Source organism: Salvelinus alpinus, chromosome 1 (assembly GCF_045679555.1).
Source record: "Salvelinus alpinus chromosome 1, SLU_Salpinus.1, whole genome shotgun sequence".
NCBI classification, from domain to species: domain Eukaryota; kingdom Metazoa; phylum Chordata; class Actinopteri; order Salmoniformes; family Salmonidae; genus Salvelinus; species Salvelinus alpinus.
In genome coordinates, this window is record NC_092086.1 from 58,427,301 (window position 1) to 58,452,333 (window position 25,033).

Genomic DNA, 25,033 nt, shown 5'->3' on the forward strand with positions numbered 1-25,033 from the left:
CAAATCCCTGGTGAAGACACGTTGAATAATAATTACTGTATCAATAAACATACAGAATGTTGTCATGTATATGTGTCAACTATGTAAGTTGAAAACACTATGTTAAAAGCACTGTATGTGTATCATAATGACTCATTTTGGTTTTCACATGTGAAGTGTTCCAAAAACACGTTTTCACATGTTTTCACATTTGCAATTTCACATGTGAAATCATGTGATTTTCCACATGAAAAATGGGAAATGTGGTTATTCCTTAAGGGTAGTTTCCAACCATAGTTAATGTGTTTATCCATTACACAGACGAACCAGGCAAGGCTGTCCATTGTCTCCTCTTATGAGAGAAAATAAGAACCATAAACCTGTCTTATTAGAGCCGAGGAAAATATCCAAGGAATTCAAGTGAAGAATTATATGAGTATGTCAACCTTCTATCCTTATGATATATTATTGACAGTTGAAAATCGAGAAACCTATTTGAAGGCTGTGATAAACAGAGTTTCAGGGCGACCTAGGCCTCAGCAGGAGCCTGGGTGTTGGAGTGAATCATCTGCTGGATGAAGTCCATGTAATGATGGGTATGCAAGTGTAGACTCCAGGGAAGCCTTCCAAAGCACAAGCGTTGCAATGCCTTAAAACTCACAAAGTTTAGTTTAGTTAGTGTATTTATTTAGCACATAAAGAAAACATCATACATAAAAAAGGTCAAACATTACAGTGCAGGGAGATGGGAATAAACTCAAGATCAAACTAAATAATGAATACAGAAAATCGATTGACAAGACATTACATGAAAAACAAACAGAAAGGTAAGACACGAAGAGAGAGTGAAGAGTAAAATGCTAAAAATGGGTGGGTACTGCTGTGAGAGGTAGTTGGGATGACTGGGCTTGGGCCTAAAGGTACTGTTTTAATAGTTGTGTTTTTAAACCTTTAATGGATGTGTGATTCGTCGGATGTCCTGGTTAAGTTATTTCAAAACAGTGGTCCTCGTGTGTTTAGTGAGAATTGTCCTTGGGTTGTCCTGTAAAAAGCAGTATGAAGATGATTAGCAGATCTGGTCACACATGGCAGCTGCCGCCATAAACAACATGACAGGAAATGAATCACTCGTCAAGTGCATAAACAGGATGAGACTGAGTGTAAGGGCTCCAGTATACTAAGTTTGAAATTGGCCGCCAGCCCATGGTATATGAGACGTAAGACACGCTTTCGGTTCAGCATTCAACAGAAAAATGATCCGAAGCTCTGCTTAAATATATAACGAAACTGAGGTTTACATAGTACAAGCCTCTTTGTTCTCTTAACAGCTATTTGTCTTTAAGGTCCAAAAACAAAGCAATCGGGTGGCAAAAGCATAAACCGCAGGTGTCTGTCACCTCTGGCTGCATAGCAAATGGCCCAAGACAATGCCCAACACAGGCAGTAGGTGGCACCTTAATTGGGGAGGACAGGCTTGTGGTAGTGGCTGGAGCGGAATAAGGGGAATGGTATCAAATACATTGAACACATGGTTTCCATTTGTTTGATGCCATTCCATTTGCTCCGTTCCAGCCATTATTATGAGCCGTCCTCCCATCAGCAGCCTCCTGTGATACCCAAGAACCAGTCAGCCATTCCCCCGCCAAGGGGTAAAAATGTATCTCTCTCTACAGTATCCAGAGGACTGACTGTTGAATGTGTGATAGAATAATTCTATAGTATCCATTGTATTTATGTTTTTAATAAACATTTGGCGACGAAATATAGTTTACATTTTGTCAACCCCATCTGTTTTGCTCCATAGTTGCACATGCATCGGTCTTGTTGCTAAACAACCAACCTGTCTACACCAGACCCTAATTGTGACTGTGGGGACACAAAACAATTACCAATAATATACACTAAATGGAGACAAAGTTCGATATAATGGTGCAAAAATTAGGCAAAACATTTGTGTATGTGTGAGGGAGGATGCTGGCTTATTCTGAGGCCCCCAGCAGTTAGCTGCTAGCTAGGAGTCCAATCAATGTTCAACATAGTTGTTCAGCAACCAAGACTCTGGGCTACCGAAAACAATTTGTCAACGTCCATGGAGGCTGCAAGTTAGTGATCCCCAGCTTTGCATTCTCTCTGATCTGGTCCTCCATGAGGGTGATCAACGGCGAGAAACTAGGTTATCGATATGTCAAATTTTCTTGACTACTAGCGGAGCTAGCTGGTAAATCAAGCTCTCTCTTGCCAACCAAGTCGGAAGAAGAGCGCAAAACATCTTCTCTCCCAAGAAAAGCCTTGAATGCAGTTATGTGCTGTTCTTTCAATTAAGTTATGCCTTCCAGTTCTGATATAAATGCTGCTATAGCAAAACCAACACCAACCTCCTCAAGAGCAATCATTGTTATTAGGAGTTTCGACTTTTCCCCCAGTACAGGCGCTTCTTGTGGTCATCATCAACTAAACGACCCTCACAGATTATCAGAGGACGCTGATTGGTCCAGCCATACGGTGGAGGGAAGGGAAGGACTAGAACTCAGAGGCTCTCAATTGTGCATCTGTAAAAGATTTCTGAGGGTCTTAGGGGCCAAGCCAAATTTCTTCAGACTCCTGAGGTTGAAGAGGTGAAGTTGCGCCTTCACCACACTGTGGGTGGACCATTTCAGATTGTAAGTGTTGTGTACACCGAGGACCTTGAAGCTTTCCACCTTCTCCACTGCGGTCCCATCAATGTGGATAGGGACTTGATCCTTCTGCTGTTTCCTGAAGTCCACGATCAGCTCCTTCGTTTTGTTGATGTTGAAGAGGTTATTTTCCTGGCACCACTCCACCAGGGCTCTCACCTCCTCCCTGTAGGCTGTCTCGTCATTGTTGGTAATCAGGCCTTCTACTATTGTGTCGTCTGCAAACTTGATGACTTGGTGGGGCACCTGTTTTAGAGAAATGTCATCATTGACTATTGTTATAGGTTTCATTGTCTGCTTACAGTGCATTCGGAAAGTATTCAGACCCCTTGACTTTTTCCACATTTTGTTACATTACAGTCTTATTCTTGAATGTATTTTAAAAAATCCTTCTCATCAATCTATACACAATACCCCATAACGACAAAGTAAAAACAGGTAAAAAAATGTTTTTGCAAATACGGAAATATCACATTTACATAAGTATTCAGACTCGCTACTCAGTACTTTGTTGAAGCACTTTTGGCAGCGGTCCGGATCCTGCTGAGATGGTCCGCGGTCCGGAGCCTCCAGCGATGGTACGCGGTTCGGAGCCTCCATCTACAGTCTGCGGTCCAGGGCCTCCAGCGGGGATTCTCAGTCCAGAGCCTCCTGCGAGGGTTCCCAGTTCGGAGCCCCTGGCGACGATCTACGGTCCGGAGTCCCCGGCGATGAACAACGGTCCGGAGTCCCCGGCGACAATCTACGGTCCGGAGCATCCGGCGACGTGCCCCGCACCGGAGCCGCCCCCGATGGTAGATGCCCACCCGGACCCTCCCCTATTGAGTCAGGTTTTGCGGTCGGTGTCCGGCACCTTTGGGGGGGGGGGGGTACTGGCACGCCCTGATCATAGAGAGCCTGTTATTCTCTATGTTGGTTAGGTCGGGGTGTGACTAGGGTGTGTCATCTAGGTAATTATATATCTATGTTGGCCTGGTATGATTCCCAATCAGAGGCAGCTGTTTATCGTTGTCTCTGATTGGGGATCATATTTAGGCAGCCATTTCCCCTTTGTGCTTTGTGGGCTCTTGTCTAGGTATAGTTGCCTGTGAGCACTACTCTGAGCTTCACGTTTCGTTTGTTCGCTTTATTGTTTTGTTATTTGACTTTTCTCTTCCTAATAAAAAGGATGGGAACATACCACGCTGCATTTTGATCCACTCCTTATGACGATCGTGACACTCTCAGCTGTAATCGCTGCCAAAGTTGATTTTAACATGTATTGACTCAGGAGGTTGAATACTTATGAAATCAATCAATCTATCTATACATTTTGAATACCTTTTTTTTATACAAATGTTGGAATTGGAATTATCCTTTTACATAAGGCGTTCTATGTGTGGGAACATTATTGGCATGGTCATATGTGTAATGAACCTGAAACACCAAATCATACAGTGATATGGGCATTAAATACTGCCACAAGCCTCCTTGTCTACATTTAAATCTACACCAAGAAGTCACTTGTAGTAAAAAGATTGCCTTGTTGAATTTGCCAATGAACAAAAGCACAGCATAATCCCGACACCAAAGCTTTCAGTAGACACTTGGTGCGCCCTGCGAGTGGGGAGACAGAACAGACAAGGCAAATGTTCCAATGCTGTTCCAACGCATGGTGAAATTAAGCCATCTTTACCTTGTCAGCGCAGTAAAATGAAAACTATTAAAACATAATAAATGTATATTATTCTGTGGCTGGAGTGGAGTTGAACCACAAAGACACGAACCAATTGAAGAAAAATAGGCAGAAAAACAGATTTGTGACTCTCCAGTTTTGCTTCTGGAGCAAAGTAAGAAGCATGTGATACATAAGAACCCATTCCAGTACTGCAAACAACAGCTTTCACCTATCCAGTGTCATAAGATATGTGCATATAAAGGAAACGACACAACCAGAAGCCCCTTAGCTACTATTAGGACTCAATCCTGGAATGTGCTCCAAAAGTCTCAGATAGCTCCCTTCATAACACCTATGAGTCTAGGTGGACTTGAATGTGTACAATTTAACAGTTTTTATCTTGTCCTTTCAAATGGTCAATATGGAAATTAAACAAGGAAACAAGACTTATTGGATTGGAACTCACACCAGTGGTGAATCTCAAAAGTCCTTCCTCCAGTCTTCTCCCCGCCCTCTCAAAACATCATAGGGAAGCAAGGAGAGCATTGTAGAAGGACTTTTGAGAGTCACACATTGTGACAAAATGGTGGTTTTAGACGGGTCAAGGGGCACACTCAGGGTGATTCCTCATCTTCCTCTATCGGTTGTAAAACTGAGACGACACCCACGCCAGGCCCCACTTGAGGTTGGTCAACATGAACTTGAGCACCTTGGTCCACTGCCCCCCCGAGTTGAACTGGGTCTTGATGGAGTAGGAGCTGCCGCTGCCTCCCGTGTCCTCAATCTTGCCCTTCTCGACATCCATCCTGACCCATAAAAGAAAAAGGTGCGTGAAAACTCAAACCCTTTATTTTAAGGCCAGTACGGTAAGACAAAATAACCTGCAGATTTCTCATACTAGTGACTAGTTGGAGGCAAATGATCATGCAGAGAGAATGGATTAAGCTGTCAAAAGCTGACCAACTCCAGTTATTTGTGTAAGTTGACTATCCTACCGATCCTCGACTTCGGCGATGTCATCTACAAAATATCTTCCAATACTCTACTCAGCAAACTGGATGCAGCTTATCACAGTGCCATCCGTTTTGTTACTAAAGCACCTTATACGACCCACCACTGCGGCCTGTATGCCCTAGTCGGCTGGCCCTCGCTACATGTTCATCGTCAGACCCACTGGCTCCAGGTCATCTACAAGGCTATGCTAGGTAAAGTGCCGCCTTATCTCAGTTCACTGGTTACGATGGCTACACCCACCCGTAGCACGCACTCCAGCAGGTGTATCTCACTGATCATCCCTAAAGCCAAAACCTCATTTGGACGCCTTTCCTTCCAGTTCTCTGCTGCCTGCGACTGGAACGAATTGCAAAAATCTCTGAAGTTGGAGACTTTTATCTCCCTCAACAACTTTAAACATCTGCTATCCGAGCAGCTAACCGATCGCTGCAGCTGTACATAGTCCATCGGTATATAGCCCACCCAATTTACCTACCTCACCCCCCATACTGCTTTTATTTATTTACTTTTCTGCTCTTTTGCACACCAGTATCTCTACTTGCACATGATCATCTGATTATTTATCACTCCAGTGTTAATCTGCTAAATTGTAATTATTCGATTTATTGCCTACCTCCTCATGCCTTTTGCACACATTGTATATAGATTCTCTTTTTTTCTACCATGTTATTGACTTGTTTATTGTTTACTCCATGTGTAACTCTGTGTTGTTGTCTGTTCACACTGCTATGCTTTATCTTGGCCAGGTCGCAGTTGCAAATGAGAACTTGTTCTCAACTAGCCTACCTGGTTAAATAAAGGTGAAAAAAGAAAAATAGAGTACCACAGTATGAGTCATAATACCTCAAAAAACATAGCGGTCAAATAAGGAAATGGTTCCAACCATATTTCCACCATTCATTTCTCCCCAAAGGGAATTTTAGAAATACTTAAAATAAGGGATTATTTTAATTATGATGTCACAACTGATCAATAAATTCCAAATGTTCTGTTTGAACATTCTGGTATCTGATTGCTGAAAATAGAACACTAGTATCCAAGACAATCTAGCAGATTCCTCCTGAGACATAGTTAACACAGTAGATCACCATAAAATATAGAAAGTGCTACAAGACGAAAACTTAGTTGCAGAACGAGGTTAGAAGAATGCCACTGTCAATCTCCTTGATGATGAGGAGATTCTTGCAGCCGCTACAGGAAGAAAATGCTTCAACAGGGAACCTTGGAGCTGCCAGTAGCAACTCCGTTCAGCCTGCCCTGCCATCTCAACCCAAGGCCACTGAGAAGCTTCCAGCGCTCAAACAAAACAGTTTAAACACCTCCAGAATCCCAGTACTGGAGTTGACTGAAGAAAGAAAGGGTGCTCTGCAGCAACTTGCCAGATTGAAGGCTGTGGAAAAGAAACCACATCCTCCCTCCAGAATCCCAGTACTGCAGAAAAAGACATCCATCTGCAATGGGAAGAGTCAAGGACTGCATGTAGCTCCAACATCTCAGCAGTCAGGGAAGGCTACTATTCCTCCCATCCGGAAGCCACTGCAACCCATCCGTACCAAGAGGGATCAAACCTGCGTGGTGAAAGACATCTACCTCCATAGTGCCAAGCCATTGAAGGCAGTCCATGGAGCCAATATGGTCGCCAAGATGCCACTGCCTCCCATTAGAGCCAGAATCACTGTGCCAAACAATGATGCCAAGAAGAAGCCATTCCAGCCAGTCAGACCAGGCAGCCCTCGTCCTGCTGCTTCAACGTACAGAAGGCAGGTTGTGAAGAAACACGTTCAGTTCAAGACTCAGACTCTAACTGTACAGGATCTACCGCCATGCCCCGATGAGATGGTATGGGACGTCTTTTACTCAGAGGCTGAGCAGGTGATGGCATATATGAAGGCCAAGCTGATCAGTGTCACCCAAGAACTGAAACTGATTAAGAGTGGGGCCAAGATGGATGCTCAGGCTTTGGAGGAGAAAAACTCAAAAGAGCAGTTGAGAAAAAAGGTGGAGAAGTTCATCCAGGAGATTTGCCTGATGAAGGTGGATTCTGACCTATGGGAGATGATAAGAGATAACGAAGAAGAGGAAGAGAGGAGTAAAGCGGTGAAGAGAAATGGAGAACAAATCAAGCCAAAGCAGACAGCCACGAGATACACTGTGAGCAAGCCAAAGGAAGTCAAGAAGGGTTTGAACATGGAAGAGAAAAAGGAGGACAGACAGGTAAAGTAGCTTGACATTGCAAAGCCATTCTAACTGCTGATCTAGTGTAGTGTTGGTGATCACGTGCGTTTGTATCAGAGGAGGCTGATGGGAGGAGTTATAGGAGGATAGGATCGTTGTAATGGCTGGAATGAAATGAATTGATCGGAATCAAACGTGGTTTCCATGTGATTGATGTGTGTGATACCGTTCCTTTTATTCTATTCCACCTATTACAATGAGCACAATACAATGAGCTCCTCCCATCTGCCTCATCTGGTTTGTACATATTGTATATCTTGTCTTTGTTGCCCAGCTGCCCATTATTTGGCCCATCTGATAACATCCATTCATTCAGGTGGTGTTGAAACGTCGATTTGGGATGAGTGCAGCCAACTCCAAGCTGAAACAGTGTGAGCACTGCGGCCGGTGCTTTGATCCTAGTCGCCTGGAGAAACACAACGAGATCTGTGCCAAGCTCTCCTCCAAGAGCTCTAGACGGGGGGTCTATGATTCCACCAGGCACCGGCTCAAAGGCACTGAACTGGCTGGCTACGTGAAGCGATCCGTGGTGTGATGCACTAAGGGACCTGAGTCTGTCGCTCTTTTGTATTTTGTATTGAATAGACAGACATACAGTGACTGCTAAACCACCTGCTGCCCAAATTAGGACTTCTACCTTGGAATCTGTGAGGGTTCCAATAAGAGGCAGTACTACTAGGAGGCAGTATTGTATCCAGAAACGTCTAAACCAACAGTGTTCAGCAGTTCCTCAAATCTACAGAAACACCTGTATAAAACACCTCAATAAAATCAAATCCAAATACTCATCTAAATCATTTTGTCAGATGTGTTACTAGTGCAGGAAAGTAGAATAAAGGAAATATTAAGAAACAAGGGAACATATTTGTCAAATCTGAATATGAAAGGAGTGATTTAATTTATGAATTGGAAAAATGAAGAAAGATAAACTAATTAATTTAGTTGTATAACTATAACCAAATTTACACAAATAACTGAAGTTGGTCAGCTTTTGACAGCTTAATCCTTGGTCTCTCGGCATAATCCATAGCTGATTACAATTATAATTCGATGATGTCTGCTAGACTGGTTGACTGACCTGTAGGGCAGGCAGAATCCCATGTCTCCCTTCTCCACCTCCTCCTTGAACTGCTGCACACAGTCCAGGAAGGCCACCATGGCATGGTCGAACTTGTTGTCCCAGTTTGTTGTTTGTCTCCATATAGTAGCCAGCGGTAAGTGTGTTCATGTACTATACATTTTAGTTCGAGACCTCACTTGTTTAACAACCATCACACCTCCTCATCCATGCTTCACGGTGGGAACCACACATGCGGAGATCATCCGTTCGCCTACTCCGCGTCTCACAAAGACACAGCGGTTGGAACAAATTCTCAAATTTGGACTCATCAGACCCAAGGACAGATTTCCACCGGTCTAATGTCAATTGCTCGTGTTTCTTGGCCCAAGCAAGTCTCTTCTTCTTATTGGTGTCCTTTAGTAGTGGTTTCTTTGCAGCAATTCGACCATGAAGGCCTGATTTACACAGTCTCCCCTGAACGATTGATGTTAAGACGCATCTGTTACTTGAACTCTGTGTAGCATTTATTTGGGCTGCAATCTGAGGTGCAGTTAACTCTAATGAACTTATCCTGTGCGGCAGAAGTAACTCTTCCATTCCTGTGGGGGTCCTCATGAGAGCCAGTTTCATCATAGCGCTTGATGGTTTTTGCGACTGCACTTGCAACTTTGAATGTTCCCGAAATGACTGACTTTCATGTCTAAAAGTAATAATGGACTGTCATTTGTCTTTCCTTATTTGAACTGTTCTTGCCATAATTGTTTATTTTTAACCTTTATTTAACAAGGCAAGTCAGTTAAGAACAAATTGTTATTTACAATGACAGCCAAACAGGGAACAGTGAGTTAACTGCCTTATTCAGCAGCAGAACAAGATATTTTTAACTTGTCAGCTCAGGGACTCGATCCAGCAACCTTTTGATACTAGCCCAACGCTTTAACCACTAGGCTATCTGCCACCCCACTTGGTCTTTTACCAAATAGGGCTATCTTCTGTATACCACCCCTACCCTGTCACAACACAACTGATTGGCTCAAAGACATTAAGAAGGAAAGAAATTCCACAAATTAACTTTTAACAAGGCACACCTGTTCATTAAATGCATTCCAGGATAATACCTCATGAAGCTGGTTAAATGAATGTCAAGAGTGTGCAAAGCTGTCATCAAGGCAACGGGTGGCTGCTTTGAGGAATCTAAAATATATTTTGATTTGTTTAACACTTTTTGGGTTACTACATGATTCCAAATGTGTTATTTCATAGTTTTGATGTCTAGACTATTATTCTACAATGTAGAAAATAGTAAAAATAAAGAAAACCCCTTGAATGAGTAGGTGTGTCCAAATATTTAACTGGCTCTGTGTGTGTGTGTGTGTGTGTGTGTGTGTGTGTGTGTGTGTGTGTGTGTGTGTGTGTGTGTGTGTGTGTGTGTGTGTGTGTGTGTGTGTGTGTGTGTGTGTGTGTGTGTGTGTGTGTGTGTGTGTGTGTGTGTGTGTCTCTCTACCTATCTATCTATCTATTGGGGGATTGGAAATGATGCAGACAATTACATTGATGGAAGCCACAATCTCTATGTGGCCTTCACCCGCCGCTACCTGGCCTACCACAAGGAGGAGCGCATTGACGTGCTGCAGCTGGCCCAAGACCCCTTCCTCATGCCGCCCTTCCGGAAGGCCCTGGCCACCGGACATGGGCCGTTGGCGTCAGGCTCCACGCCCTCCACCTCCAGCGCATACAACATCAGTGCCACGAACTGAGGCGCCCAACGCCACCCCAGAGGGCCCCTGTGGGGGCCACATTACTCAAACGCCCTCCCTTCTGGATAGCGGGATGTGAGAAGGAGGATGGAGGGGGTAAAAACAGACTAAAGGATGGAGGAGTAATGTCTGAAGTGCCCTCCCCATCCCCCCTCCTAAGACATGAAGGGGCAGTGCCAGTCTATGGTTTGTCTGTAGGACCCAATGGCTGCCCACGTACATGTACACACACACACCCCTGCCACAAAGAAGAGAAAGACCTTGCTTGGCCTGTCCAGTGGGCTGCATCACAGGGTCATAGGAAAACGGACTGAAGTCAGTGTGTTGTGTGTGTGCATACCTGTTTTCGGGAAAACCAAACAGCTCAAATCAAATTGTATTTGTCACATATATGTGTTTAGCAGATGTTATTGCGGGTGTAACGAAATGCTTGTAAGCTAGAAGCATGTTAGCCCTATCTGTCGGCACCATTTTCCTACATATCCATTCCATTTGATGTTTGAGTTTATTTTATTTTTACAGGGACAGTGCACATTAATCAACGTTTCCATAAAAGTGCCGGTTTTAGCCAGCCTACTAATTTTCAACCGCAGTCGCTGGGCAGGTTATTAAAAACAATTACAATACAGACAATCAATGAGCAGTGAGCACACGCAGAGCAACACAGGACAAGCAAGACATAGCATACAGACAGAGCAACATAGCACAAAAAGCAACAAGACAAAATCCATAAAAGCAACAAAGTGTTTCCACACAAGCTACAGACAACAGACAACATGGCAATACTGTCTGCAATACACAGCTAGGGATTATGTTCACAAATCTGATTGACCTTTAGCCATGTCTTCATGTTTTTTGTGAAAGTGTGATAGGTGGTGCAGTTATGTGTGTCTGATGGCAGTGTATTCCAGACATGTCAGTCACCTCTCATGGCAGACCTTGTGGATCTGCTGCCATATGTTTGGGTTTTTTGTTTAACAAAAAATTGTAAGTGGAGGGGGAGCCAGGCCATTTAGGATCTTGAATACAAGACAAGGTGTATTGGTGTATTGCACAAGATTTTCCAATCTCAGGAGCTCATGCTTTCTGAGGTTGTAACAGTGATGATGGCTATTGGGCTTCCTATCAAGAACTTTGAGAGCCTGTTTGTAGACAGACTGAATGGGTTTTAATGTTGTACAGCAAGCTTGGGCCCAACCAGTCAAGCAGTATGTTAAGTGGGGGAGTATCATGGATTTGAAGTACAGTTTTCCTACCTCTGCAGTCAAACAATTTCGTATAAATCGGAAATTAGCTAGGTTGAATTTGGTTATTTGAATGACCTTTTTCACCTGCTTTTTAATAGAAAGGTTGGAATCAAGTATGACGCCAAGGTACTTAAAATCAGATACCACCTGGAGCTTCTCCCTTGACACATAGACATCTGGCTCAGAAGCATCTGTTGCCCTCTTTGTGAAGAACATGCAGACAGTTTTTTTCAAATTGAGATGCAAACACAAGTCACTGAGCCACTTTGTAACCTGGACCATTACAGTAGTGAGTTCTTGTGCAGCTTGTTGTTTGCTCTTTGCATGCACATATATCACTGTATCATCTGCAAACATTTGAACTTCAGACCCAGTACAGACAGAAGGCAGATCATTAATGTACAGGCTGAACAGGAGGGCCCCCAGTTTTGACCCTTGGGGCACGCCCACATCATAGCTAAGAGTGGGCGACAGCTCATTGCTCACAGTTCTGCCTTCAAGGTATGATTTCATCCATCTCAAGGCATCGGGGGAAAAGTTGAACTTGGACAATTTTGTGATGAGAATCTCATGGTTAACAGTATCAAAAGCCTTCCTTGGGTCCAGAAACACAGCCCCAACAACGCCCCCTTTGTCCATCTTGGACTTCACATTTTCTAGAAAAAAGCAGTTGGCCGTTCCTGTGGAGTGTTTCGCTCTGAAGCCAAACTGCATGGAGTGTAATGTGAAGGGGCTGTTGTTGAGGTGGGCAATCAGTTGTTCTGCTACACACTTATCAACAACCTTCGACACCACAGGTAGTATACTAATGGCCCTGTAGTTACTCACGTCAGCATGGTCACCCAATTTAAAGATGTCCGTTATTATGGCCGACTTCCATACCCATGGAAACACCCCCAGACCAATAGATGTGTTGGCGACCTAAGTAATGGGGCCAATGAGTGACTCTTTGTCGTTTTTAAGAAAGGTAGAGTCCAGCCCAAATACATCTTTGGCTTTAGAGTTCTTTAGTGAGCTAATCACCTTGTTCACATTTGACTCAGAAACCTCCCTTATAATGAAGACAGGTTGAGTGTCATATACTAGCACTGAGCCCAAGAAACCAGTGTTGCGGTTCTGTGTCAGTACCCTGACAGAGTCAATAAAGTAGGAATTGAAGGCTATAGCTATTTCGACTGCATCCTGTGTTAGATTGTTATTCACCATGATTTCTAGTCTTTTTGCAGTGTTACTATGGTCTTTCCCTGTTAACTTTTTTAGATTCTCCCAGATCAATTTAGAATTCCCCTTTGCTTCACCAATTATGTTAATAAAAAAGTTTGCCTTGGCCTGTCTGATTTCTTTCATCACCTTATTTCTCAACATGGTAAACCTATGTCTGTCATGCTCTAATTTGGATTTTAGGGCTGTTTTTAGATCTCTCGTTCTTTCATCAATTTCCATATTTCTCCATTTAGCCAAGGAAGAGTGCTCTTTTGGCCAGGTTTGAATTTGATTTTCTTTATGAAACCCTTTATTGTAGTCTGGATTGTGGATCACATTCCCTAAGCATGTTATTAAACTGATCAAAAAACACACTTTTGGTGGAAGGTGGTCTATTCACTCCAATAAGGGTAAAATACATTTGGGGAGACAGTGTAACATTCAGGCCAATACATTCTAGTTCATTATCACATGACCACTCAATTTGTTTACATCGGATATGTCCTTTAATGTAAATCATCAGACCCCCTCCCTCCTCTTCCTTCAGTCCTCTCTCCTGAAAACATTGTAGCCAGGCACAATCAAAGCAGCATATGGAGAGTTTTTATGGAGCCATGTCTCTGAAAGGCAGAGGAAGTCGAGGTTGGAGTCTGTGAGAAGATGTTGAATTTGATCACTTTTTGGAATGACATTACGAATGTTCAAGTGCCCCCCTAGTAGTCCCTTGGGCTTAGCTCATGGTTCCCAAATGACTTGAGAGTGATTGACACATTGAAAAAAGTTACATTTTCTGTGTTTTCTGACGGCTGGGTTTAGGCCGTTTTGTTTCGTTTTGATTAAGGGCAGTTCGGTGGCGCAATTAACTATCCCTCCCGCAATGCACTGGATGTGGGGAACTAATTAAAACAGCTTGCGTACCAGAAGCAGAGTCAGGGATCGCATATAGCGACTTGGGTATGTTTGAAGAGTCAAATTCCATCCTGGAGTCGAGAGAAACCATAGGACCATAGCACTCACTCACTTCCGCAGCGGCAATGATCAGTGGACGAGGCCATCCACTGCTTTCCACTCTGGTGAGTATCGCTGGCTCAGTGATGTTAGGCCCTGGATTGAGTTGCACATCCCCGGAGAGCAGGAGAGTAGTGAACAGGAAGTTTAACAGTTTCCGATAAATGTTGGACTTGTGTTTGTTATGCCTAAGCGGTTCAGTGGAATAGGAAGCAAGGTAGACTTGGCCATTATTCAGAACATTATGGTATGCTGTGTACTGTCTGCTCCCGTGGAACCAGTGTTGCCAACTTAGCTATATTTAGCGAGTATTTAGACCCCTCTAGCGACACATTTTCAAAAAAGCGACTAGCGACAAACATAGCGACCTTTTCTGGTGTTATTGGAGACTTTTGGAGACTCTGACGTGAAAGCACGTATCGTTCTTACTCTTCTCAATGAGCAACGGGTGCTGCCGTGGGCCCCACCCCCGTCCTAAAGCACTCACAGGCGGCCCAGTCCTCGCGCAGCAGTCCCTCCCAGCTGCAGTCTGGCCCTAACCTGAATTAGGGCCAGACTAGTTACCATACTTTTCTCACATTGCCATTGACAGTTTTGTCTATTGTCTCTTTTTGGTCCATTTAGATTGTTAATGTAGATTGTATACAGAAAAATGTAAAAAATGTTATGGTTAAAAATGTTCATGTATTACTGTGACTTGTTTTAGGCTCCTAAGTGGACCATAAGGTTAAAAACCAAACCAAAATAACCCTCCCGTTGTCTCGGCGGGTCAGAGTGACCACGGGCAGTTCCGAGTTGATTGCCCGTGTCTGTGTGGGTCAGAGGGACCCCGGCAGCGTTAGCAAGGTGTATGTTGTAACCCTCCTGTCCCTGTGTGGGCGGGGTCATAGTGACGTCAGAGGGGTCAGAGTGACCCCGGCAGCGTTAGCAAGGTGTATGTTGTAACCCTCCTGCCCCTGTGTGGGCGGGGTCATAGTGACGTCAGAGGGGTCAGAGTGACCCCGGAGCAGCGTTAGCAAGGCGTATGTTGTAACCCTCCTACCCCTGTGTGGGCGGGGTCAGAGTGACCCCGGCAGCGTTAGCAAGGTGTATGCTGTAACCCTCCTGTCCCTGTGTGGGCGGGGTCATAGTGACCCAACACTACCACCTGCTGGATACTAGTCAAAGGTCCTGCCCCAAAATGGACACGCGCCAAATTTCGGGCAAGGGCCCTGTGTCGAATACGGCCCTCTGTCCCAGAATACGGCCCTCTGTCCCCGTGTGAGTTTGGATATCGATTCTAAAAACGCCCCCCTCCAAACTACCTTCCCTTGGTTGTGGATATTGTGCCTTTTGGGTATGGCTGTTGTTACACATCCTTCCCCCTTGCCTCGGCGGGTCAGAGTGACCCCCGGCCAAGCTTTACGAGTCGATTTCCAGTGTCTGTGTGGGTCAGAGACATCCCCGGCAGCGTTAGCAAGGTGTATGTTGTAACCCTCCTACCCCTGTCTGGTGCCGGGTCAGAGTGACCCCGGCCCTGTGTTAGGAGTCGTTCCCCTCTGTCTGGGCCGGGTCAGAGTGACCATGTCAGGGACCAGTTGTCCCCGACAACTCAGTGCACCACAACCTCAGTGCTATCACACGGGGAGGCCAGCCGGATGGGTGTACCGGATGGGACCGAAGGGGCCGAAGGGCCGAAAGAGCAGGCAAGGCCGACCATGCGCCTCGTCCATTCGCGCGCCTCGTCCCATTCACGTGGCCACCGTAAGCAGGGCGTAGAGAGGCTACTAATATTGTCAGGAAGAAGAAGAAGAAGATGAGGACGAGGACGACGACGACGAGGACGACGACGAGGAGGAATACGACCCCGCCGAGCGTGAGCCCTCCGCCTACGACTGTAAGCAGGGCGTAGAGAGGCTACTAATATTGTCAGGAAGAAGAAGAACAAGAACAAGAACAAAAAGAAGAAGAAGATGAGGACGATGATGAGGACGACGACGACGAGGACGAGGACGACGAGGAATACGACCCCGCCGATCGCGAGCCCTCCGCCTACGACGCCTCGCAGTCCTGGTTTCAGCGCGGCTCAGGTCCTGGAACAGATATCCTCCAGCGTCGACCAAGAAGACGAAGAAGACTACTGCGATTCCGAAGAGGAGGACGTTTCGGAAGATGAAGACGGCGAGGAATACAACCCCGAACGCGACGCGGACGACTACGAAGACGACTCGGCCTCGCGGTCGTGCTCCTCTTCGGAGGAAGAGCGAGAGGAAGAGCGAGAGGGAGAGCGAGAGGGAGACGCGGCCGCTGCCCGAGAGCGAGACAGAGAGCCAGACAGAGAGCGAGAGCGAGAGCGAGAAAGAGAGCGAGAGCGAGACAGAGCCAGAGAGCCAGAGCGAGAAAGGGAGACGTTGCTGTCAAAAAACGGCAAAATCAAACGGTCCTCCGCGGCCTTTCGCGGCCCGGAACGGCCCCGCGCCATCCGCCGGCCCGGCCCCGCCGTGACGCCGGGCCCCACGGCCTACGCCGCGTCGCGAGCGATCGACATCGCGTCCGCCTTCCGGCTGTTTGTCACACCGGCCATAGAAAGGATAATTGTGGACATGATGAATCTGCAGGGGGTGAGAAAATACGGCGACGGCTGGCGACCCATGGACTCCACCGACCTGCGCGCCTACGTAGGGCTGCTGATCCTAGCCGGCGTCTACAGGTCCCGAGGCGAGGCAGCGGCAAGCCTGTGGGACGCCGAGAGCGGCAGGACCGTGTTCCGCGCCACCATCCCGCGAGACTCGCCACCGACAGACTGGCGGCCGTAAGAGAGGTGTGGGACCTGTGGGAGGAGCGGCTGCAGGCCCTCTACAACCCGGGGCCCGAAGTGACGGTGGACTGGTCCCGTTCAGAGGTACCGTCTATGTACCTGTGTTTTGTACGTGTAAGCGTAGAGAGCACGGGCAGTCTATGTATCTGTGTTTGTACGTGTAGCTTAGAGAGCACGGGCGGTCTATGTATCTGTCTATGTACGTGTAGCATAGAGAGCACGGGCAGTCTATGTATCTGTGTATGTACGTGTAGCGTAGAGAGCACGGGCAGTCTATGTATCTGTCTATGTACGTGTAGCATAGAGAGCACGGGCAGTCTATGTATCTGTGTATGTACGTGTAAGCATAGAGAGCGGTAGCGGTCTATGTATCTGTGTTTTTGTACGTGTAGCATAGAGAGCACGGGCAGTCTATGTATCTGTGTATGTACGTGTAGCATAGAGAGCACGGGCAGTCTATGTATCTGTCTATGTACGTGTAGCATAGAGAGCACGGGCAGTCTATGTATCTGTGTATGTACGTGTAGCATAGAGAGCACGGGCAGTCTATGTATCTGTGTATGTACGTGTAGCATAGAGAGCACGGGCAGTCTATGTATCTGTCTATGTACGTGTAGCATAGAGAGCACGGGCAGTAGTAGCACGGGCAGTAGTAGCAATCGGCAGTAGTAGCAATCGGCAGTAGTAGCAATGGTCAGTAGTAGCAATCGGCAGTAGTAGCACGGGCGGTAACGTAAACGCAGTGCGCCCCGATGGTGAGCCAGTAACGATGACGCTGCTAATCTCCTCTCCCTCTCCTATCCCTCCCCTCTCCCCACCTGAAAGGACGCTGTCCTTTCCGACAGTACATTCCCAGCAAGCCGGCCAAATACGGCATCAAGTCGTGGGTGGCCTGCGACGCCAAGTCCAGCTACGCTTGGAAGATGCAGGTGTACACCGGCAAGGCGGCCGGCGGAGGCCCCGAGAAGAACCAGGGCGCGCGCGTCGTCCTCGATCTGACCGAGGGACTGCCGGCCGGTCACAACGTCACGTGTGACAATTTCTTCACCTCCTACGAACTCGGGCAGCGGCTCCTCGAGAGGGACCTCACCATGGTGGGCACGGTGCGAAAGAACAAGCCCGAGCTCCCTCCCGCGCTGCTCCAGTCCAAGGGCAGACAGGTCTCGTCCTCCATGTTCGCCTTCACGCCCACCGCCACTCTAGTGTCCTACCTGGCAAAGAGAAATAAGAACGTGCTGCTTCTGAGCACGTGGCACGCGGAACCCGACGTTAGCGATCGCCGAGACCGGAAGCCGGCCCTCATCCTAGACTACAACTGCAACAAGGGCGGCGTGGACAACCTAGACAAGGTGGTCGGGACCTACAGCTGCAGACGGATGACCGCCCGCTGGCCCCTGGTCATCTTCCACAACATCCTCGACGTGTCCTCCTACAACGCCTTTGTCATATGGCGAGAGATCAACCCCGACTGGATGCCTGGGAAGCGGAACAAGAGGAGGGTGTTCCTGGAGCAGCTCGGAAAGGCGCTCGTGAAGCCCCAGATCCAAAGAAGGCAGCGTCTCCCCCGCACCGAAGCCGCGTCCGCACTTGTCAAAGTCCTACGGGGCGAGCGTGTATCCGCCGACGAGGCTCGTCCGCAAGCCCGGGAGCGAGCCGCCGGCCCGGCCGCCGCCGCCGCTGCCGCCGCCGCCCCGGCCGCCCCGCTGGGGGCGAGTAAGAGGAAGAGGTGTCAGCTCTGCCCACCCAAGAAGGACGCCAAGACACACACCGCGTGCTGCAGGTGTAAGAAATACATCTGCAAAGGCTGTTCACACCCATACTGTCACACTTGTGCCCACTGGGCCTTTAGCCAAGACGGGACAGGGTGACCCGGGGGGGGACACTGTGTGCTAGGCATAATAGGAGGACAACGGGAGGGTTAAGAAAACTAAACAAAAAAATTAAAAATTAAATTAAAAATTAAAACTAAGTAACTCCGCCAGAGTGTCTCTTTTGGGTCACTTTTGAAAGTCCCAAGCCCGGATAAAGGAGGAGGGTTGGAATTGTGACATAAAAAAAATCAAGAATCAACAGAAGAAAGTTCATTTGTACTTCTAAACATATTTAGGGTGTTTTTTACTCACTTTTTGTCTCTCCCACGACGTTATTCCTCACTCCTACAGCGTCCACAATTACATGCACATGACCAATTATGCAAATTAGGCGATGATGTCATTTAGAAACTTCTAGTGACTTTTAGGACAGCCAATAGCTACTTTCCTTACTGAGGAGTTGGCAACACTGCGTGGAACGGTGAACCAATGTGTTTGGTGTTGATATTCTCCGGCAGTAGATTGATTGTGTCATCCCAGCAAGGACGCACTGAGATTATCAGTAGGGCAGCTACATAACTGACAATCATGGCAAAGTACTGGAGATAAAACACATAATTGCGCTTCAAATCTTTGCATGAGATACTAAGCTGGGGTTGGCGTACACCCGATGTTTGAGATAAAATAACAGCGTTCGTAGGAGAAGCCGCACCACCCTCCCTTCCGTCTGCCATTTTTTTTTCTCCAGCAGTTGGCTGGCAGTCCTCAGTTTTGAGAGAAAGGCTTTTTTATAAGTTGTTGCTTGAGTTGCATCATAAGTTGAACTCTATATATTTCCCAATAATAGAATAAATTTCCCCCCCCCCCTTTTGGAAGGGCTCAAATGAAGGGGGAGTTTCTATTTCATTAAATGAACGTTATCATTGTATCCTCTGTCTTCCTGCGCCTGACTTCGCACTCCGACACCCAGTCCTTACAGAATCCCGCACCCGCCAAATGGAGTCAGCAGGAACAGCGGCCAACCCTCTCCCATCGATGCTTCACCATACCACCGTTCTACACCGTATCGGATTGGCTATGGATTCTATGATGGAAAGAATGGACCGATGGGAGAGGAGTGGTCTCCTCTCTCCACCTTCGGCTCCCCCAGCTCAGGACTCTCCATCCCCCGGCTCCAGCGCTCTCCGTCTTTCACTCCCGAGGAATTATGATGGCGCGGCGGCGGGGTGCCAGGGGTTCTTACTCCAACTGGAACTGTACCTGGCCACCGTAAGACCTACTCCCTCGGGAGCGGAGAGGGTGAGTGTCCTCATCTCCTGCCTCACGGGTCGTGCTCTGGAGTGGGCGAACGCGGTCTGGAATGGCCCAGACTCAGCAAAGGAGCACTACCCAGAGTTTACCCGTCGTTTTCGTGCCGTGTTTGACCACCCTCCAGAAGGCAGAGCGGTGGGAGAACGACTATTCCATCTCAGGCAGGAGAAGAGGAGTGCCCAGGATTACGCGCTGGAGTTCCGGACCTTGGCAGCAGGATCTGGGTGGAACGACAGGGCCCTTATTGACCACTACCGGTGTAGTCTCCGGGAGGACGTCCGCAGGGAGCTAGCGTGTCGGGACACCGCTCTTTCCCTGGATGAGCGGATTGACATGTCCATCCGACTGGACAATCTGCTGGCTGCCCGCGGGCGTTCGGAGAGGGTTCTGTGCGTTTCACCACCCAACACCTCCGCTCCCATTCCGATGGAGTTGGGAGGGGCTGGGCCGAGGGGTACCGGAGGAGGGGGCTCTCCCTGCACCAGCTGTGGTCGGAGAGGACACACGGCCGATCGGTGCTGGGGGGGTCCGTCTGGGAGTCGAGATGGCAGGCGGAACGCTTCTCGATCACCCCAGGTGAGTCAGCACCAAACTCACCCAGACCCCCCTGTTGGTCACATGTTTGTCTTAATTTTTTTTTCTTAAATTTTTCCCTCTTCCCAGCATAGGGCGCTAGTCGATTCAGGCGCAGCTGGGAACTTTATGGATCGCGGACTCGCTCTTAAGTTAGGTGTTCCGCTTGTGCCGATAGATTCTCCCTTTCCCGTGCACTCCCTAGATAGCCGGCCATTAGGGTCAGGGGTGGTCAGGGAGTCCACGGTTCCCCTGGACATGGTGACGCAGGGGAATCACAAAGAGCGTATCAGTCTTTATATTATTGATTCGCCTGCGTTTCCAGTGGTGCTAGCGATTCCCTGGCTGGCCCGGCACAATCCTAAAATTTCGTGGAGACAGGGGGTTCTCCAGGGGTGGTCAGAGGAGTGTTCTGGAAGGTGTTTGGGAGTTTCCATCGGTGCCACGTCGGTGGAAAGTCCAGACCAGGGTCCCATGGTGTGCATTCCCCCCGAGTATGCCGATTTGGCAATCGCTTTCAGTAAAAAGAAAGCGACTAAATTACCACCTCATCGACCGGGAAGGGATTGTGCGATAGATCTCCAGGTAAACGCTGCGCTTCCCAAGAGTCACGTGTACCCATTGTCCCAGGAGGAGACGTGGCTATGGAGACATATGTCACTGAGTCTCTGGGACAGGGGTACATTCGGTCCTCCATCTCACCCGTCTCCTCGAGTTTCTTTTTGTGAAGAAAAAGGAGGGAGGTTTGCGTCCGTGTATTGATTATAGAGGTCTAAATGCCATCACAGTTTAGTTACCCACTACCTCTCATTGCTACGGCAATGGAATCATTTCACGGAGCGCAGTTCTTCACAAAACTGGATCTCAGGAGCGCGTATAGTCTGGTGCGTATTCGGAAGGGAGACGAGTGGAAAACCGCATTTAGTACCACATCGGGCCATTATGAGTACTGCGTCATGCCGTATGGGTTAAAAAATGCTCCAGCTGTTTTCCAATCCTTTGTAGACGACATTCTCAGGGACCTGCACGGGCAGGGAGTGGTTGTTTATATCGATGACATTCTGATCTACTCAGCCACTCACGCCGCGCATGTGTCTCTGGTACGCAAGGTGCTTGGTAGACTGCTGGAGCATGACCTATATGTCAAGGCTGAGAAGTGTGTGTTCTCCAAACGAGCCGTCTCCTTTTTGGGTTATCGCATTTCCACCTCGGGGGTGGTGATGGAGGGTGACCGCATTAGGGCCGTGCGTAATTGGCCGACTCCGACCACGGTAAAGGAGGTGCATCGATTTTTGGATTTTGCCAACTACTACCGGAGGTTTATCCGGGGTTTTGGCCAGGTAGCAGCTCCCATTACCTCACTGCTGAAGGGGGGTCCGGTGCGGTTGCAGTGGTCAGCAGAAGCGGACGGAGCTTTCAACAGGTTGAAGGCGCTGTTCACGGATGTGCCCGTGTTGGCGCATCCGGACCCCTCTCTAGCATTCATAGTGGAGGTGGACGGGTCTGAGGCTGGGGTAGGTGCCGTGCTATCACAGCGCTCGGGTACGCCACCAAAACTCCACCCCTGCGCTTTCTTCTCGAAGAAGCTTAGCCCAGCGGAGCGTAACTATGATGTGGGGGACCGGGAGTTGTTAGCGGTGGTCAGTGCTCTGAAGGTGTGGAGACACTGGCTTGAGGGGGCTAAGCACCCCTTTCTCATCTGGACCGACCACCAGAATCTGGAGTATATTCGGGCAGCTAGGAGACTGAACCCACGTCAGGCAAGGTGGGCCATGTTCTTCACCCGATTCTGGTTTACTTTATCGTATATACCGGGCTCCCAAAACGTAAAGGCGGATGCACTGTCCCGTTTTTACGACACGGACGAGCGGTCCACCGAACCTACTCCCATCCTTCCCGCCTCAAGGCTGATAGCACCAGTGGTGTGGGAGGTGGACTCGGACATCGAGCGGGCGTTACGGGCGGAACCCGCTCCTCCTCAGTGTCCGGCGGGGCGGAGGTACGTGCCGCTTGGTGTTCGGGACAAATTGATTCGGTGGGCTCACGTCCTACCCTCCTCGGGTCACCCTGGGGTGACGAGGACAGTGGGGAGCCTTCGGGGGAGGTATTGGTGGCCTACCTTGGCTAGGGACGTTAAGGTTTATGTCTCCTCCTGTTCGGTATGCGCCCAGAGTAAGGCTCCTAGGCAGGCACCTTCCTAGAGGGAAGTTACAACCCCTCCCCGTTCCACAACGGCCTTGGTCGCATCTATCCGTAGATTTCCTGACCGATCTTCCCCCGTCTCAGGGGAACACTACGGTTCTGGTGATTGTGGATCGGTTTTCTAAGTCCTGCCGTCTCCTCCCGTTGCCCGGTATCCCTACAGCCTTGCAGACTGCGGAGGCATTATTCACCCACGTCTTCCGGCACTACGGGGTGCCGGAGGACATCGTTTCTGATCGGAGCCCCCAGTTCACGTCCCGAGTATGGAGGGCGTTTGGGGGTCTCGGTCAGCCTGACCTCCGGTTATCACCCCGAGAGTAATGGGCAGGTGGAGAGAGTGAACCAGGAGGTGGGTAGGTTTCTGCGGTCGTATTGCCAGGACCGTCCAGTGGAGTGGGCGAGATACATCCCCTGGGCCGAAATGGCACAGAACTCACTACGCCACTCCTCTACTAACGTGTCCCCCTTTCAGTGTGTATTGGGGTACCAGCCGGTCCTGGCACCATGGCATCCGAGCCAGACCGAGGCTCCTGCGGTGGAGGAATGGGTGCAGCGCTCCAAGGAGACATGGAGGGCCGTCCAGGAATCTCTCCAACAAGCTAGTGGACGGCAGAAAAGGGGTGCTGACCGCCACCGCAGTGAGGCCCCCATGTTTGTACCGGGGGACAGGGTCTGGCTCTCGACCCGAAACCTGCCCCTCCGCTTGCCCTGCCGGAAGCTGGGTCCTCAGTGTGTAGGGCCCTTCAAAGTCCTGAGGAGAATAAACGAGGTGTGTTATCAATTACAACTCCCTTCCTATTATCGTATTAACCCCTCGTTTCATGTGTCTCTCCTCAGGCCGGTGGTAGCTGGTCCCCTGCAGGACGGTGAGGTGCTGGAGGTCCCTCCTCCCCCTCTGGACATCGAGGGGTACCCGGCGTATACGATACGGGCCATTCTGGACTCGAGACACCGGGTGAGGGGCCTGCAGTACCTCGTGGACTGGGAGGGGTACGGTCCGGAGGAGAGGTGCTGGGTACCGGTGGGGGACATTTTGGATCCGTCAATGTTGAGGGATTTCCATCGCCTCCATCCGGATCTCCCTGCACCCCGTCCTCCGGGTCGACCTCGAGGCCGGTGTCGGCGCGCTGCGGGAGCCGCGCATCGGGGGGGGGGGGGGGGGGGGGGTACTGTCACGACTCCGACCGAGGCAGGCTCTCCTTCCCGTTCGGGTGGCGCTCGGCGGTCGTCGTCACCGGCCTATTAGCTGCCACTCATCTTTCTCCTCCCCCTCCTTATGTGTTAATTGGTTACACCTGTTTTGTGTTTGTTCGTAATTAGTTGGGCTTTATCTGTCAGCCGGTCCGCCCGTTTCTTTGTGCGGGATTGTTTTATTGTAAGCGTGGTGTTTGTTAGTCTTACGTTACGTGTTTGTGTTAGTGTGCATTTTCTGAACTGTTTTCGTTCCCCGTGTCTGGGGCAGTTTATTGGGAGCACCCAGTGTCAAGTGGGGTGGCCGTTGTTTGTCAGTGGTTCATTAAATGAACGTGATCATTGTATCCTCTGTCTTCCTGCGCCTGACTTCGCACTCCGACACCCAGTCCTTACACTTTCAGTAGACACTTGGTGCGCCCTGCGAGTGGGGAGACAGAACAGACAAGGCAAACAATGCTGTTTCAATGCATGGTGAAATTAAACAATCTTTACCTTGTCAGCACAGTAAAATAAACTATTAAAACATAATAAATGTACATTATTCTGTGGCTACAGTGGAGTTGAACTACAGACACAAACCAATTGAAGAAAAATAGGCAGAAAAGCAGATTCGTGACTCTCCAGTTTTGCTTCTGGAGCAAAGTAAGAAGCATCTGATACATAAGAACCCATTCCAGTACTGCAAACAACAGCTTTCACCTATCCAGTGTCATAAGATATGTGCATATGAAGGAAAAGACACAACCAGAAGCCACTTAGCTACTATTAGGACTCAATCCTGGAATGTGCTCAAAGTCTCAGATAGCTCCCTTCATAACACCTATGATTCTAGGTGGACTTCAATGTGTACAATTTAACAGTTTTTATCTTGTCCTTTTGAATGATCAATATGGAAATCAAACAAGGAAACAAGACTTATTGGATTGGAACTCACACCAGTGGTGAATCTCAAAGTCCTTCCTCCAGTCTTCTCCCCGCCCTCTCAAAACATCATAGGGAAGCAAGGAGAGCATTGTAGAAGGACTTTTGAGAGTCACACATTGTGACAAAATGGTGGTTTTAGAAGGGTCAAGGGGCACACCTTGGGTGATTCCTGATCTTCCTCCTCTATCAGTTGTAAAACTGAGACGACACCCACGCCAGGACCCACTTGAGGTCAACATGAACTTGAGCGCCTTGGTCCACTGCCCCTTCCGAGTTGAACTGGGTCTTGATGGAGTAGGAGCTGCCGCGGCCTCCCGTGTCCTCAATCTTGCCCTTCTCGACATCCATCCTGACCCATAACAGAAAAAGGTGCGTTAAAACTCAAA

The 25,033-nt window shown here is 48.5% G+C and overlaps 1 protein-coding gene and 1 pseudogene across 1 annotated transcript; one reads left to right on the forward strand and one right to left on the reverse strand.

The window, feature by feature from the left end:
- Nucleotides 1-4,903: 4,903 nt before the first annotated feature.
- On the reverse strand, nt 4,904-8,732 carry LOC139546812 (beclin-1-like). The gene is made up of 2 exons (XM_071355657.1): nt 8,639-8,732; nt 4,904-5,117 (listed from the first exon to the last, which is right to left on the reverse strand). Exons 1-2 carry the CDS (start codon nt 8,716-8,718, stop codon nt 4,949-4,951), a joined length of 249 nt encoding a protein of 82 aa, XP_071211758.1. The 5' UTR covers nt 8,719-8,732; the 3' UTR covers nt 4,904-4,948.
- A 6,740-nt stretch (nt 8,733-15,472) lies between these two features.
- Nucleotides 15,473-18,500, forward strand: LOC139563579 (piggyBac transposable element-derived protein 4-like; annotated as a pseudogene).
- The last annotated feature ends 6,533 nt before the right edge of the window (nt 18,501-25,033 follow it).